This window comes from Eriocheir sinensis, chromosome 10 (assembly GCF_024679095.1).
Source record: "Eriocheir sinensis breed Jianghai 21 chromosome 10, ASM2467909v1, whole genome shotgun sequence".
NCBI lineage: Eukaryota > Metazoa > Arthropoda > Malacostraca > Decapoda > Varunidae > Eriocheir > Eriocheir sinensis.
This window is the reverse complement of record NC_066518.1, coordinates 9940855-9958134: the sequence shown is the minus strand read 5'-3', so window position 1 is coordinate 9958134 and position 17280 is coordinate 9940855. Positions and strand designations below refer to the sequence as shown.

At 46.6% G+C, this 17280-nt stretch overlaps 2 protein-coding genes and 1 long non-coding RNA gene across 18 annotated transcripts in view; 1 reads left to right on the top strand and 2 right to left on the bottom strand.

The window, feature by feature from the left end:
* The window catches only part of LOC126996571 (uncharacterized), a 94963-nt gene that overhangs the window by 62360 nt on the left and 15323 nt on the right, over window positions 1-17280 (top strand). The window lies entirely within an intron of this gene.
* LOC126996569 (C-type lectin-like) lies at window positions 1115-4475 on the bottom strand. Of its 5 annotated transcripts, none has more exons than XM_050857165.1 (6): window positions 4456-4475; window positions 2829-2953; window positions 2443-2617; window positions 2207-2312; window positions 1798-1911; window positions 1115-1453 (listed from the first exon to the last, which is right to left on the bottom strand). In XM_050857165.1, the coding sequence occupies exons 2-6, from the start codon at window positions 2877-2879 to the stop codon at window positions 1426-1428; spliced, it is 474 nt and encodes a 157-aa protein (XP_050713122.1). In that variant the 5' UTR covers window positions 2880-2953; window positions 4456-4475; the 3' UTR covers window positions 1115-1425. The 5 variants fall into 5 exon arrangements, with proteins under 5 accessions (XP_050713122.1, XP_050713123.1, XP_050713121.1 ...); XM_050857166.1 differs by having other exon boundaries at window positions 2829-2956; window positions 4456-4472; XM_050857164.1 differs by having other exon boundaries at window positions 4441-4461.
* LOC126996566 (calmodulin-binding transcription activator 1-like) overlaps window positions 13381-17280 on the bottom strand; it is a 222642-nt gene continuing 218742 nt past the window's right edge. For 9 of the 12 annotated variants that reach the window (XM_050857139.1, XM_050857145.1, XM_050857140.1 and 6 more), the window contains one exon: window positions 13381-17102. In XM_050857139.1, the coding sequence (XP_050713096.1) occupies window positions 16918-17102 (185 nt within the window). In that variant the 3' untranslated portion in view covers window positions 13381-16917. The remainder of the gene's footprint in view (window positions 17103-17280) is intronic. The other 3 variants (XM_050857147.1, XM_050857142.1, XM_050857150.1) reach the window with 2 other exon arrangements.

Here is a 17280-nt window from a genome sequence, read left to right as displayed (position 1 = left end):
ACGGATAACTCACAGCTACCATACAAGAGAAGGCTAACCGCGCCACAGCTCTCTCTCTCTCTCTCTCACACACACACACACACACACTCACACACACCGCTCCTGTAGCTCAGTGGACTAAGGCACTGCCGTGGGAGGCTTCTGCTTGACACGCTGAAGTTCGAGCCCCGCTTACGCCAAGAGACTTATCTCTGGCCTAGGGGTCAGCGTGCTTGGTTACTACTCAGCGGGCCAGGGCTCGAATCCCGGCCCGGGCAGTGGGTATGCAGCTCACCCTCCCTTTGGAGCTGGTCAATAAATGGGTACCTGGGGAAACCTGGGGAAGGAAAACTGTGGCAGTCCCGGATCAAAAGGGCAACGGATCGGAGATGAGCACCGCAGCCACGCGCAGCTGTATAGCGTATGCACCCACCTTTACCTTACCTTAGGAGTGCTTTCTGTCCCTCCTTCAGCAAGGGGATGGAGATGTGGTGTGTGAATGTCCCAGCAGTACCCATAAATTGATCATGTTATGCTCTCCATGGGAGGATACTTGCTGGCGACCAAGAGACTAGGCCGTGATCAGGTCGTGACGCATTACGCTGCCTTATAGGTCTCATCAATTAAACTGACCATGTAGCCATTTCAGCACCGTACTGACTCATTTGCTACAAGTCTTTCATTACCGCGCAGGGAAGAATTGATTGTCTGGCTGATTAAATGGTATATAGATGCACATTTAAATCATATAATCAACTAGAATACAAATTCAGCAGATCGGCGCACATGTCACAGTAGGAACAACCGTGGAGTGGGAAGCAGCCTCTGTCACTACTTGCTTGCTGCTGTGCTCGTTGGTGCATGAGCGTGGTGGTGTCTGGAGGAGGCGTGGCCGAGCCCAGGCGGCAGACTCACAGCGGGTCTTTTTATCTCATTATGTGCTGCTTGCGAGATCGCTGTTTGCTGTCACGCCAACCCTTGCAAATATTCTGTTAAGGATAGAACATGCACAACTCTCTCCATCTTTACTTAATTTTCTTCCCTTTTCAGAAGCAGAAGGAATCTTCCCAAGGCCCGCCACATGCTAATCCTTAATATAAAAAAAAAAACAGGGATAGATTAGAAAACACTGATAGCTGATATGTCCAATATATTCAATAGTCTTGGTTTCTTACAGCAGGCATCTTGCTCCCAACGCCTCCCGAAAACACCCAGCTGCTCATCTACTTATTATGGACTGGGTTGTGCAACGAACGACTTTAGACGGCTTGTCCATGACTGTTGAAGAAGTGATTACGCTTACGACTCTGGAGGCGAGGCGTTCATTCAAAGAATTTAGACGGACATGATATTTATTACCCAGCAAGAAATTATTAGTAGCTTTTCTTCAAACTCGTATGTCGACTGTTGGCCCGGTGTTCTCGAGTACTTAACTGCCTGTTTTCTCTACTGCAGGTCCTTGCGGCACACGAATCTGAAACAGTCATCATTAACATCATCAACCTGCTTGTTATACCACATCTCTAAGAGATGATGTTTTAGCACAGCTATGCATACCGCCGTTCTCATGACGTGTTGGTGGGAAACACCAAACTCTCCTCATCATATAATGTGCAACATTCAGTGAGACGAACGAAACTCGATAGTTTGAAACCAAGCTGAGTATTTTGTTATCAGAGAACTGTCGAGCTGATAACTGAATAAGAGGGAATAAAACTTAAGCTCTTTCGATATGCAGCACCACGCATAAATGTTCTTTTTGATCCTTCAGACAGTGTGATGTTGTTCTTGGGGATAAAATGATAGATCGACACTTACGCCCGGTGGTCGAAGCAGTACTCGGAGCTCCACTGGTAGTTCTTGGCGCTAGTCATTGCCACACAGTTCTCCTCGGCGTGTGGCCCGGTGACGGCCGGATCCCCCTCGTGGAAACTTGGTTCAGACAGACAAACGCTGTGTTATCCTCTCCAAAGACTGATAAACTAAGTGCATGGTAAGTTGAACTGGTGTTGCATGTTGTGGTGTGACACAATGGAGTGTGAAACACACACACACAAACACACACACACACACAGTTCTCGGTTATTTCCAAAGTTACGTATATATTGTCAAGAGACTATGGTGGCCTTGAGATGCCCGAGATATGAAAAGAATATGAAAACAAAAATATTGTTCACTCTAGCTTGTCTGAAGTGTGTAAGCCCTGTGGTGTATAAGCGAGCCTTACTTGCTGTACGTGAGTGGCTCGTTGTCAACCCACACGAAAACGTTATCTATCTCCAGGTCGTTGAGGCCTATCCACACCGACTCCTTTCCCTTCACAGACAGAGCACCTGCCAATCATGGTAGCATTACACAGTTTGATAATATCGTTTATGGAGCCATTTGTCTAAAAATATCGGTCATGTAAGTGTGACATTTTGTCCCATTAAGTTGAAGCATCATTTCGACTCGTAACTGCACCTGCCAGCAAGAAGTCTTCTTGGGCACTTTCTATGTAGGTGAGGTGACTTCCGTTGTTCTTGCATTCCTCATAGGCTCGCCAGTAAGGTAATTCCTCGTCGCTGATCCACAGACACATATCCTGGAGGAGTGTCCAGTCGGCTGGGCAAGAAGCGTTCTCACCGCTGACGAAAACCTGCAACAATATTGCAATTCCTGAGCAGATGATGGATAGCATTATTTTCATATCGATAGGTTGATGTTTGTTGAATGGTAATGACGTGGTAAATACAGGTTCTACTGTTATTGCATTCTGTTCAGAAAGATTTTAAGCATGGTGTAAGTTTTCTATAGGCTCATAGTTATACAATCTCGTGAATGTACAAATGGTTAGTACTCCTGCATACCACTGGAAGGAGGGCCGCCAGCAGGGCCAACGATGCCATGGTCGTCGGCATGGCTCCGATGTTCACTCGTTCAGGGGGAGTTAACCACAACAGCTATGGGCGCTGCTCAGTGCTCCTCCGTCCTGCTACTGATATAGCCTTCATGAAAAGTGTGTGTGTGTGTGTGTGTGTGTGTGTGTGTGTGTGTGTGTGTGTGTGTGTGTTACCAATGAATGCTGTAATCTGCGCCAAACACCTGCTCAAACATTCGTTCTGAGGCAAGGTAATGAGGTCTTCAGGCAGCAGCAATTTACTTCGCTACAGGCATGCTGCACAAGTGACGGGAGGGATGACCACGGGAGGGATGACCACCTATGTATACACCTTCTTTTAAAGCATATCCCATATATGTTTGCTCGTTAGATTGCATTTAGTCATTCAGGGTAAAAACATGAGTCACCAGCACATGCACACCCACCCAGTCAATAAATAGCAATGGACAATGCATGTTTCTACGTTCATGTTGAAGAAAATGGGAACTGGAAACTACATAATATATACCATTTTCTTGTATCATGCCCCTCCTGGACATCTCAAGATTTTTATATATTATACTTTACTAGCGTCTCTATATTGCTGCCACTAATGCTTCATGAGGCCGAAGCTGTATTCATAGGCCTGGCACGATAGGGGAGGAGGGGTGAAGGAGGAAAGCCAAGGAGATTTTGGAAGTCGAGGAGGAGATTTCAGAGATCGAGGAGGTGGTTTTGGAGGTCGAACAGGTGGTTATGTGGTCAAATAGGAGGCTGTAAGGAGCGATACGACGGTTGTGGAAGTCGAAAAGGAGGTTGTTGAGGAGGTGTGGAGGTCGACGAGGAGGATATTGTGTTTGATGAGGAGGTAATGGGAATCAAGGAAGAAGTGTAATGCGGTTATATAAGGGGGTTTTCCTGGTCAAGATTCCTAATCCTCGAGGATCTGTTTTTCCCTATTTCTCCTAAATAGTTGGTCAGAAGATATTCACAATCATTGATTTAAGACCTTCATTCTTCCTTCACTTGCATGGTAGCGTTGAACTAATTCTCATTCAGATTACATCAGGCAAGAAAAATATCCTTTTGGTAGCGTTGAAGACTTAATTACAGTAGTCAATAATGGCCGAATTAATCCCTTGATCCTCTTAACTCATTCACCAGAATACAATAATGGGCGTTAGGCTTGTTTGGATGTTACACGGGTTTACAGTCTCCTTCACCTAGCGAGGGTGATATTATTCACAAACGTGGCACGAAAAACAGTTCACTGGTGCTCACATGGGCATAAACAATCTTCTTACAATCTCCTATATCCTTAGTAAAGTATAGCCTAACCAGCAGATAAAGGGGACGAACCAGGTGGTTACATCCTCGTTAAAGAGAAATACTGCACAGCCCTGCTACTCCGTGGACTAAACACCCTACGTAGTCAATACGTGTATCATACCGAACACACCCGAGACACGCACGTGACAGACCCTTTATCTCCACTCACTTCCCTGTCCGGGGGAAGAGCCAAGGCGTGTCTGTTAGTGTTTGCACCGCACAAATACAATAATGAGAAAATATATCTATAATATGAACAGGAATTACTTCACCTCAGAGAGACGCACCTGTCCGGGGGAAGAGCCAAGGCGTGTCTGTTGGTGTTTGCTGGGTGGGGCTCCCTACGCAGCCGCTGCCCGCGGTTCACATCCCTCCCCAGATTTAATTGCAACAACCGTCTACGGTACTTTACTCGTCGCATGATATTGGTATAATGGTTCCCCTGAATAGCAAGGTGAAAAAATCTAACTAGAGGTTACTATCTTGTGTTAAAATTATGCCCATTATCTCGTATGGAACCGATCACCTACTTTCTGCAGGCGTCAACCTGTATGTCTGTCTGTCTGTCCGTCTGTCTCGGGGGTGTGAGCATCACGCAATAATAATTCAATGTTACTAATAATTCTTACATTAACTTAAATGCTACTTACATTAACTTAACATTACTTACCCATACTTAATACTACGTCCCAGCACTACAGAAGCTTAATATGGGAATCGAAGAGAAAGTGGTAGAAGTTAAGGAGGTTTTAGGACTCGAGGAGAGGCTGGGACTTGAGATTGTGTAGGTTGAAAAGGAGGTTGTGGAGGTTAAAGAGATAGAGGTTGAGGAGGAGGTTCTGGAGGTTGTGGAGATTAAAGAGAGAGAGGTTGAGGAGGAGGTTGTGGAGGTTAAAGAGATAGAGGTTGAGGAGGAGGTTCTGGAGGTTATGGAGGTTAAAGAGATAGAGGTTGAGGAGGAGGTTCTGGAGGTTGTGGAGATTAAAGAGATAGAGGTTGAGGAGGAGGTTCTGGAGGTTATGGAGGTTAAAGAGATAGAGGTTGAGGAGGAGGTTCTGGAGGTTGTGGAGATTAAAGAGATAGAGGTTGAGGAGGAGGTTCTGGAGGTTGTGGAGGTTAAAGAGATAGAGGTTGAGGAGGAGGTTCTGGAGGTTGTGGAGATTAAAGAGATAGAGGTTGAGGAGGAGGTTCTGGAGGTTGTGGAGGTTAAAGAGATAGAGGTTGAGGAGGAGGTTTTAGAGGTTGTGGAGGTTAGAGAGAGAGGTTGAGGAGGAGGTTCTGGAGATTGTGGAGGTTAAAGAGATAGAGGTTGAGGAGGAGGTTCTGGAGGTTGTGGAGGTTAAAGAGATAGAGGTTGAGGAGGAGGTTCTGGAGGTTATGGAGGTTAAAGAGATAGAGGTTGAGGAGGAGGTTCTGGAGGTTGTGGAGATTAAAGAGATAGAGGTTGAGGAGGAGGTTCTGGAGGTTGTGTAGATTAAAGAGATGAGGGGAGGTTCTGGAGGTTATGGAGGTTAAAGAGATAGAGGTTGAGGAGGAGGTTCTGGAGGTTGTGGAGATTAAAGAGATAGAGGTTGAGGAGGAGGTTCTGGAGGTTGTGGAGGTTAAAGAGATAGAGGTTGAGGAGGAGGTTTTAGAGGTTGTGGAGGTTAGAGAGAGGTTGAGGAGGAGGTTCTGGAGGTTTTGGAGGTTAAAGAGATAGAGGTTGAGGAGGAGGTTCTGGAGGTTGTGGAGGTTAAAGAGATAGAGGTTGAGGAGGAGGTTTTAGAGGTTGTGGAGGTTAGAGAGAGAGGTTGAGGAGGAGGTTCTGGAGATTGTGGAGGTTAAAGAGATAGAGGTTGAGGAGGAGGTTCTGGAGGTTGTGGAGGTTAAAGAGATAGAGGTTGAGGAGGAGGTTCTGGAGGTTGTGGAGGTTAAAGAGACAGAGGTTGAGGAGGAGGTTCTGGAGGTTGTGGAGGTTAAAGAGATAGAGGTTCTGGAGGTTGAGGAGGAGGTTCTGGAGGTTGTGGAGGTTAAAGAGACAGAGGTTGAGGAGGAGGTTCTGGAGGTTGTGGAGGTTAAAGAGACAGAGGTTGAGGAGGAGGTTCTGGAGGTTGTGGAAGTTAATTAAAGAGATAGAGGTTGAGGAGGAGGTTCTGGAGGTTGTGGAGGTTAAAGAGATAAAGGTTGAGGAGGAGGTTCTGGAGGTTAATTAAAGAGATAGAGGTTGAGGAGGAGGTTCTGGAGGTTAATTAAAGAGATAAAGGTTGAGGAGGAGGTTCTGGAGGTTGTGGAGGTTAAAGAGATAGAGGTTCTGAAGGTTGAGGAGGAGGCTGTGCAGATCAAGGAGGTGGTGACGATGGGGGAAGACGTTGTGGAAGTTGAGAATGATGATGTTTGAGTTACCTGAGGAGGAGAAACCGACGAAAATCATGCACATCCAATGGCTAATATGTTTTAATCGTCGGAGTATTTACATTCATGGAGAAAACATCTGTCAAGTGTTTGCTGCATTAACAGAAAGAAAGAGGTTATCAGGAACTCGTTACAAAACGTGTAGGAAGGGGAATATAATTCTTACAATGTGTTACGGGGAGTAGAGGGTTATGAAAAATGAAAACGAAAAAACCCCGCGCCATACACTAAAGGGGCTATTACACTGGGCAAATCTTCCGTGGATCTTCAGTCAAACCACAATTTCCGCTAGCGTGGTTTTCATTTGTTTCTTGTTATTGCTGCTGCTGATGATGGTGACTAATACCGTCGTCCTTCGGTGAAATCTACCGTAGCTTTCAGAAAACCACGGAAATATGAGAACCACGCTATCGGAAATCGTGGTTTGACTGAAGATCCACGGAAAATTTGCCCAGTGTAATAGCCCCTTAAAACTCCTCCCTTCGTATTCAAACACTCTCTTCCCTTAGTTGCTCTCCTATTCTCCCTTCCTTGTTCTCTTCCCCTTTCATCTGTTTCATTTCTCCTCCCCTCTTTCTTCCTCCTTATCTTCCCTCTCTTAACATTAAATTTTCTCCTCCTTTTTCTCTCCCCTTGTTCAAATATCTATCTTCCCTTCCTCCTCTTGATACAAATTATATTTGGAATCATGACGAGTATGATAAAAAGAAGATAGAGTGAAGAGCATGCACTGTGCATCACATTCGTCACTCATTCGAAGGTTCATCCTCCTCGAAGCAGTGAAACAATGCAATGTCATTGAAATACCCAACATTCATGGTCTCCAAGTGTATATAGATGTGAGTGAATGGCTAATCTGACTCATATGTACTGGCCTCCCATCTTAAGTATGTATTATAGTAAGTTATTTGGTTTCTTCCCATGCTTAAATCTTGACACCATACATTTTGAAACTTGACAGCTAAACAGTGTTACCAGCTCTGGATCACAACAGCGTTCACTAAGATTTCAAAGGCTCAGATTACCCTTCCTCCTGGCCACTCTACCTTGCCTCCTTGCCCCCTTCCCCTTCCTCCTGGCCCCCTTACCCCCCCTTACCCTGCCTCCTTGCCCCCTTACCCTTCCTCCTTGCCCCCTTACCCTTCCTCCTTGCCCCCTTACCCTTCCTCCTGGCTCCCTTACCCTGCCTCCTTGCCCCCTTACCCTGCCTCCTTGCCCCCTTAGCCTTCCTACTGGCCCCCTTACCCTTCCTCCTGGCTCCCTTACCCTGCCTCCTTGCCCCCTTACCCTGCCTCCTTGCCCCCTTACCCTGCCTTCTTGCCCCCTTACCCTTCCTCCTTGCCCCCTTACCCTTCCTCTTTGCCCCCTTACCCTTCTTCCTTGCCCCCTTACCCTGCCTCCTTGCCCCCTTACCAAGCTTTCTCCTTGCCCCATACCCTGCCTCCTTGCCCCCTTACCCTTCCTCCTTGCCCCCTTACCCTTCCTCCTTGCCCCCTTACCCTGCCTCCTTGCACCCTTACCCTGCCTCCTTGCTCCCTTACCCTGCCTCCTTGCCCCCTTACCCTGCCTCCTTGCCCCCTTACCCTGCCTCCTTGCCCCCTTACCCTGCCTCCTGGCCCCCTTACCCTGCCTCCTGGCCCCCTCACCCTTTCTCCTTGCCCCCTTACCCTTCCTCCTTGCCCCCTTTCCCTTCCTACTGGCCCCTTACCCTGCCTCCTTGCCCCTTGCCCTGCCTCCTTGCCCCTTACCCTGCCTCCTTGCACCCTTACCCTGCCTCCGTGCCCCCTTACCCTTCCTCCTGGCCCCCTTACCCTGCCTCCTAGCGCCCTTCCCCTGCCTCCTTGCCCCGTTACCCTGCCTCCTTGCCCCTTACCCTGCCTCCTTGCCCCTTACCCTGCCTCCTTGCCCCCTTACCCTGCCTCCTGGCCCCCTTACCCTTCCTCCTGGCTCCCTTACCCTTCCTCCTTGCCCCCTTACCCTTCCTCCTTGCCGCCTTACCCTTCCGCCTGGCTCCCTTACCCTTCCTCCTGGCCCCCTTACCCTTCGTCCTTGCCCCTTACCCTTCCTCCTTGCCCCCTTACCCTTCCTCCTTGCCCCCTTACCCTTCCTCCTGGCTCCCTTACCCTTCCTCCTGGCTCCCTTACCCTGCCTCCTTGCGCCTTACCCTGCCTCCTTGTCCCCTTTCCCTGCCTCCTGGCCCCTTACCCTGCCTCCTTGCCCCTTTACCCTTCCTCCTGGCTCCCTTACCCTTCCTCCTTGCCCCCTTACCCTTCCTCCTGGCCCCCTTACCCTTCCTCCTGGCCCCCTTACCCTTCCTCCTTGCCCCCTTACCCTTCCTACTGGCCCCTTACCCTGCCTCCTGGCCCCTTACCCTTCCTCCTGGCCCCCTTACCCTTCCTCCTTGCCCCCTTACCCTTCCTCCTAGCTCCCTTACCTTTCCTCCTGGCTCCCTTACCCTTCCTCCTGGCCCCCTTACCCTTCCTCCTAGCTCCCTTACCCTGCCTCCTTACCCCTTTACCCTTCCTACTGGCTCCCTTACCCTTCCTCCTGGCTCCCTTACCCTTCCTCCTTGCCCCCTTACCCTGCCTCCTTGCCCCCTTACCCTTCCTACTGGCCCCCTTACCCTTCCTCCTTGCCCCTTTACCCTGCCTCCTTGCCCCCTGACCCTGACTCCTTGCCCCCTTACCCTTCCTACTGGCCCCCTTACCCTTCCTACTGGCCCCCTTACCCTACCTCCTGGCTCCTTACCCTTCCTCCTTGCCCCCCTTCCTCCTTGCCCCCTTACCCTTCCTCCTTGCCCCCTTACCCTGCCTCCTTGCCCCCTTACCCTTCCTCCTGGCTCCTTCCCTTCCTCCTGGCTCCCTTACCCTTCCTACTGGCCCCCTTACCCTTCCTCCTGGCTCCCTTACCCTTCCTCCTTGCCCCCTTACCCTTCCTCCTTGCCCCCTTACCCTTCCTCCTTGCCCCCTTACCCTGCCTCCTTGCCCCCTTACCCTGCATCCTTGCCCCCTTACCCTGCCTCCTTGCCCCCTTACCCTGCCTCCTTGGCCCCTGACCCTTCCTCCTGGCTCCCTTCCTCCTTGCCTTATACCCTTCCTCCTTGCCCCCTTACCCTTCCTCCTTGCCCCCTTACCCTGCCTCCTTGCCCCCTTACCCTTCCTCCTTGCCCCCTTACCCTTCCTCCTTGCCCCCTTACCCTTCCTCCTTGCCCCCTTACCCTTCCTCCTTGCCCCCTTACCCTTCCTCCTTGCTCCCTTACCCTTCCTCCTGGCCCCTTACCCTTCCTCCTTGCCCCTTACCCTTCCTCCTTGCCCCTTACCCTTCCTCCTTGCCCCCTTACCCTTTCTCCTTGCCCCCTTACCCTTCCTCCTTGCCCCCTTACCCTGTCTCCTTGTCCCCTTATCCTTCCTCCTGGCCCCCTTACCCTGCCTCCTTGCCCCTTACCCTGCCTCCTTGCCCCTTACCCTGCCTCCTTGCCCCTTACCCTGCCTCCTTGTCCCTTACCCTTCCTCCTGGCCCCATTACCCTGCCTCCTTGCCCCTTACCCTTCCTCCTTGCCCCTTACCCTTCCTCCTTGCCCCTTACCCTTCCTCCTTGCCCCCTTACCCTGCCTCCTTGCCCCCTTACCCTTCCTCCTTGCCCCCTTACCCTTACTCCATGCCCCCTGACCCTGCCTCCTTGCCCCTTACCCTGCCTCCTTGCCCCTACCCTGCCTCCTTGCCCCTTGCCCTGCCTCCTTGCCCCCTTACCCTGCCTCCTTGCCCCCTTACCCTTCCTCCTGGCTCCCTTCCCCTTCCTCCTTGCCCCTTACCCTTCCTCCTTGCCCCTTCCCCTGTCTCCTTGCCCCCTTACCCTTCCTCCTTGCCCCTTACCCTTCCTCCTTGCCCCTTACCCTTCCTTCTGGCTCCCTTACCTTCCTCCTTGCCCCCTTACCCTTCCTCCTTGCCCCTTACCCTTCCTCCTTGCCCCTTACCCTTCCTCCTTGCCCCCTTACCCTTCCTCCTTGCCCCCTTACCCTTTCTCCTGGCTCCCTTACCCTTCCTCCTTGCCCCTTACCCTGTCTCCTTGTCCCTTACCCTTCCTCCAGGCCCCCTTACCCTGCCTCCTTGCCCCCTTACCCTGCCTCCTTGCCCCCTTACCCTGCCTCCTTGTCCCCTTACCCTTCCTCCTGGCCCCCGTACCCTGCCTCCTTGCCCCCTTACCCTTCCTCCGTGCCCCCATACCCTGCCTCCTTGCCCCTTACCCTTCCCTTATGCCCCTTACCCTGCGTCCTTTCCCCCTTACCCTTCCTCCTTGCCCCCTTACCCTTCCTCCATGCCCCTTACCCCTTACCCTTCCTCCATGCCCCTTACCCTTCCTCCTTGCCCTTACCCTTCCTCCATGTCCCCTTACCCTTCCTCCATTTCCCTTTACCCTGCCTCCTTACCCCTTACCCTTCCTCCTTGCCCCCTTACCCTTCCTCCTTGCCCCCTTACCCTTCCTCCTTGCCCCCTTACCCTGCCTCCTGGCCCCCTTACCCTTCCTCCTTGCCCCTTACCCTTCCTCCTTGCCCCTTACCCTTCCTCCTTGCCCCCACCTTCCTTCATGCCCCCTTACCCTGCCTCCTTGTCCCCTTACCCTTCCTCCTTGCCCCCTTACCCTTCCTCCATGCCCCTTACCCTTCCTCCTTGCCCCTTACCCTTCCTCCTGCCCCCTTCCTCCATGCCCCTTACCCTGCCTCCTTACCCTTACCCTGCCTCCCACCCCTTACCCTTCCTCCTTGCCCCTTACCCTTCCTCCATGCCCCTTACCCTCCTCCTTGCCCCTTACCCTGCCTCCTTGCCCCCTTACCCTTCCTCCATGCCCCATTACCCTGCCTCCTCCTTCCTCCTGGCCCCCTTACCCTGCCGCCTTACCCCCTTACCCTACTGCCTTGCCCCCTTACCCTGCCGCCTTGCCCCCTCACCCTGCCGCCTTGCCCCCTTACCCTGCCTACTGCGTCTTTACCCTGCCTCCATCTGTATGGCCCCAGCTTTACCTTTATTTTTGTCTCTCAAGGTTACCTGCTATTATGTTTACGCTCCTCACCCGCAGGTCAAACACGCTGGAGTGCCCGAGTGCCAAAACGTGATCATGACGTGCTGCAAGTGCCAGGTGAGGAACTGCCACAAGGGGCACTGCTGCCAAGGCTACGACTTCGTGATGGAAAGGTACTCATCCCTACTTCTCTTTTGTTTCTTTGCTGCCTGAATGCTCCCAGCCTTCATAACCTTCAAAAGGCTTCTGCCCACTTTAAAAAAAAAAAAAAAAAAAAAAAAAAACTACAGGCATCTCCCAAATCCTAAGCTGGAACACATGTGTTTCTTCTTTTAACACCATCCACACTTCTATCAGCAATATGGAAACTTAGCTATACATAAACTTTTTGGTAACCTGTTTTACATATTCGTACAGTATACCTACATAGCACGAATATCTGGCATTCTTGATATCTGTGCAGAAGGACAAAGATCCAGACCTTAAAGTCACTTGTGCTTCCTGTCTTACTCTGGCTGTGAGACATAGACAATGAATAGTCACTTGAAGAGGTGGATTAATGCCTTTGACAATAAGTGCCTATGCAGAATCATGGGATATCGCTGGAATATTTGTCAAACCAATAATAACTTCGTGACACTTATTTGAGGCCTATTACCTGCATAGTCCATGAATGCTAACGCCAGCTATATGTGCATGTGGCACGCTACCCAGAAGCTGACCCTGCTCACTGGTTTATATCTGTAAGAGATAGCCCTGAGTGGAGGAGATCGAGGGGATGGCCACTGAGTTCATGGCTTGAGCAAGTCAGTAGATTCTGCCTTGAGGTACTTGGGATGGGAAGGGGGCCCGCATGGAGACTTGCCTGGAAGAAAACTCAAGTTTGACATCATGGGATGGGTGAGGCGACATGACCCCACTGTATGCCCCTATTGATTAATTGATTAAAAAAAATATAAAAGCGAAATATTCTTAAAGGTGTTAGCACCTCCATGGTGCAGTGGTTGATGTGCCTAGGCATGAATCCACAGGCCTGAAATCTAATCCCAGCATTGACAACTAGTTGGCATGCAGCTCACTCAGGTGTTCATTCTATCTTTTGGGTGTGGCAAGAAATGGGTACCTGGGGAGATGAGCACCATAGCCACATGCAGCTATAGCATATGCCCCCACCTTTAACTTTACCTTACATGTGTTGCATAAACTTGAAATTTCCACCTTGGGTATGGCAGTAAACAAACGCTACAGGGTCCTATGCCGCCACCGCTGCTGCAACCACTTCACTTCTCAGTCGTATATCACCCTAAACAGTCATCAGTGTTGCTATTATTTTCATTGCACTCATTACTCATGGCCCCTGGATGTAATTCAGTCACATCAACAACAAATATTAATAGAAACAATGACAAAGTGTCCAATAGAAGCAGAAAATTATTGACAATTTTTTTTATTCAGGACAAGCTTAAAAGTGGTTTGAATATTTGGGGTTTGGGTCATTTGTGGGGATGTCAAGAATGTAACTACTGTAAAAAATAAAGGAACACTGTACATTTAGTCAAAACATTTTTAAGTGACTCTTAAGAGCTAATGGAGAACTTTTTTTCTGTAATGCTGCTGCCTCTACTTTGCGTTTCTGCAGCAGACAGTAATCCTGGGTATGTGTTAGCTGCTCTAGTCTTTTGTGTTGTTGAGGATTGTTTTTTAATGCATAGCAATGTGTTTGGGATATAGACTGTACAAGAGAGGGAATGTTTTAGATGCACAAGACATAGAAGGAAATAGACAAACTAATATGTTTAATTAAATTCTTTTTAAAGTTTTATTTAATTACCAGTACAGGACTTATGGAAACAAATTTACTTCAGAAACTAAGTAACTTTTCAGAAATGAGACCTACACCCAATAAACTACAGATGAATATTCATTATTTGACTGACTACAGCTCAATCATTGAAAAAGTGAGCTTACTGAGCATACTGTTATGTAACAGTTGAGGTACATATTCTGCTGTTACATGATTGAAGTACTTAAGACATACTTTTAAGAATTAGAACATGCAATATCAATGTTCTTTACAAATTTTTTCATGGCTTTTCCTGTGAAAATTTTATCATTAACTAATCAATCCTTTACAACTATGCTGGTGGACTGCATTTCACCTAGATGAAAAAAGGTTTCTGACATATGCAAATATTGGGTGAATCCAGACTTAATACATATCACAGAACACAACACAATCTAGAATTTCAGAATCTAAGCCTTGGATTGTTGTTACATTTGAGACAGGTAAAGAGATGCAGGGTTTGTAAATAAGAAAACTGTCTCAATATCCTTTTCATGATTCACTAGTCTTAAAATCACTTAATAGAGAATAAAATTTATAACATGATCAACAGCTATATACAAGGTGTGGATGTTTAATTATTTTTTTTTTCACCTTAGGAGTAATATACAGCGCCCTATGTACAATAACTTTCCTGATGCTGGGCTCCTTACAACTCTTGGGGAAAGAGGTTGTGAGCACCTTCTGGCAAGGTATCAAAAGTCTGATGCATGGCTCAGCACAAACCAAGAAGCAGTTGCTATAACTCTATCCAAGTATATAAACTACTTTAATTGAGGAAAAAACTAATATTTATTTTCTGCTCCTTGGTCTGCATGAACACAATACGTAGTAAATCTACTCATATATTTTTTGTTGTTTCACTAATCTATAGATGAAGAATAAAATATGTTGCCCGAAAAATAGACTGCCAAGAAAGCATGGACTGGCTAATAATTACATAGTTTAAATCATCCTAGCATTACCATTCTGCCTCAAGTAAAAAAAATACAACTTTTTCTCATCATTTTCAAGAATATAATTTCGAGAACACTGGTCTTCCACAGCTCTAATGCTAAATAAATACTGATAATTTCCCATACTGCAGAAGGAAGTGACTGTTTAGCTGACTGATGTTGCAGGACATCCTTAATCACCAGTAGATTAATTATGATAAAACAAAGTCATGTCAATGTAAAATACAAGTTTTTACAAACATTTTCTTCATAATTATTCATTCCTGTTAGTAAACTGAGCCAAAGTGGATATATTTAAGTCCTTTGAACATCATTGTATTTGCTGAAGGTGCAGTTCTTGATGTTTGGAATTTCCAATTAAAAGTATACCAAAATACATACTAATCTCTATAGATATCTACCTAACTTCTGCTTTTGCATTACTATAAAATTTCTACTTATGCACAAATACAAATTTGATTAATTACAGAAAATATGGTAACTGCTATTGGATGTCTGGTATATATAATACTTTTGGACTTTGAGATTTATATTGTTGGCAGTAATTTATAAACTTACTCTTAAACACATCTCATATACAATGTAATTTATTACATTATTGTGCCACTCTGCCAAGCATAGAATCTCCAGAGAGGAAAAAAAGAAAAAATAATCAGCTTGTTATGAAGGGTCAAACATCATGCAAAACACTCTCGGGAGTAAATATTATCTACATGGTATCAGAGATTGATCGAGAATGAGTCTGTCTCTAGGTTCAAAGAGTAAATTAAGTAAAGAAAAATAAGCTTATACTTTGAGCCTAGAGACACTTACTCAGTAAGCTGGGATGTCTATGTTACCACTAGTATAAATTATTGTAAGTGGACCTAAGCCTCGTTGCACATCCAGCAATGCACTTGGCCCGTTATAATGTACCTCTGTTCTCCAGCAAGAAAAATAGATATTTAGAAAGGGAAGATTCAATCAAGCATTGCAGAATGATAAGTACTTCCCTTCTCTATTTTCAATAAAAAGCATGATGCCTATCTATATCCATCTAGTAGAAAATGGTAGGTAGGTCACTAGTTAATGGCTTTAGGGACTAGATAAAATGTCTTGGTAAGCCATAAACTATAACAAACCAGGACACTGTGGTGCTGGGAGGACCTGCCTCAGCTGTGAACCACAACACACTGCACAAATGGTGCCAGAGGGTGGCCCCTCCACCACCCTGGACTGTTTTGTACCGTAGCATTAACAGTATCATAACTTCCCTCTCAGCCTTGCTCAGTAGTGTGCATTCACTCATGGTCACACTCACTGACACCCCTGAATGGCTGAAGTAATATCAGGTAACTAAATTTTCATATCGCACATGCACACTTGTCACTTGCAGCATACTCGCACACACACACACGCACACATTGATAACCTCTTATACTTACTATAGAACATGCTCACTGAAAGCACAATAGCTCAAGCTATCCTTTTCCTAAGCATATAAGAAATCCATGTCAAAATATAAGGGAAAAACCTTCTATCTATTCTGATGACACTGAATATCAAGTATATCAATTTTAAAAATAGTTACCTTCTGACAACTGTAATTATATATAAACATTTTGTTAAATACATATTTTCAAACAAATATTAAGGCCAAAGGAATATTATGGAAGAACTTATCTTCAATAACATTATGCATCATTATTGCCATATAAGCCTTCCAGTTTTATGCACTAGTTTGCTATCATGAAGCATGGGAATAATTTGTACAATGCCTGAAAATAGTGAAGATCAAAATAATTCTCTACTGTCTTTCATAGCAATACCCAACCCAACCCAAACAAGTAACAGATGCAAATCACAAAGCTTCTCTGAATGTTGGTCATACAGTGTATGAGCTCGTGCACTCAATAACCAAGTGTAATCGGCCCGTCACATAACACTTGCAGTTTGTGATTGACATAATTATCACACAATATCTCCTCAATCCAGCTCTGGCTTATCAAATGTTCAACAAAAGAACAATTATTTATAGTTATTATATGAACATACATGATAAAGTGCTAACTGTTGCAGTGGACAATAATGAGAAAGTTGGATACTTTATGCTTGCCACTTTAACAGGAATACTTTTCAAATGAGGTAGACAATCAGAAATTAACAATACATTTAATCTGTCATGAAGAAAACTAAGCCTTTTATATTATGCCTAATGTTTCTTATTATAATCTTTGGGGATAAAAGCAATCTTTGTCTGATTATAAATAAAAAAAAATAGCTATAGGCAGTGTTGGTAGCTCTAGATTAGTTCATTTCTAAATGCTGACAAATTAATTACTGATCAGATGCTGCTAAAATTATATATTAAACTATCCACAAAAATAATATGCAATAAAACTTATATAGCTTTCATTTTGAAAGGCAAAATACAATGTAAATTACGTTCTCCTAATGATTAAGATCAATAGAGCTGGAGCACACAGTGGCAGAGTTTGTATCCCTGGCATTGTTCAGCTCAGTGCACAGTCCTTGCAGCTGCAGCTGCCAAAGAACTCTGCCTATCACAGAGCCCTGGGAAGTTCTGTCCTCTGGATGGGTGAACCAGTGTAAAAGCGCAACACTCTTGTTTGCTCTCGCCTACAGGTAATGGTTGAGCACAGGCGTTTTTTAATCAACTTGCCTTTGTCCATCTGTATTTGACAATTCTTCCATCTAATGGCTTCAATGACGGCCCTGATGGTCATTTCTGTAAAACAAACAAACGTGTCTTAGTGCTGATATGATGCTTAGTGCTGAGATGAGCCTTGAGCTCACTGCATTTCCATATTGGGACAGCCGTTGAAGTGCTAAAGGTAAACTTTCTTGAAAATAAAATTTTGCAATAAGCATGTCCCCAAATCCAACTCTATCATGACATTATATAA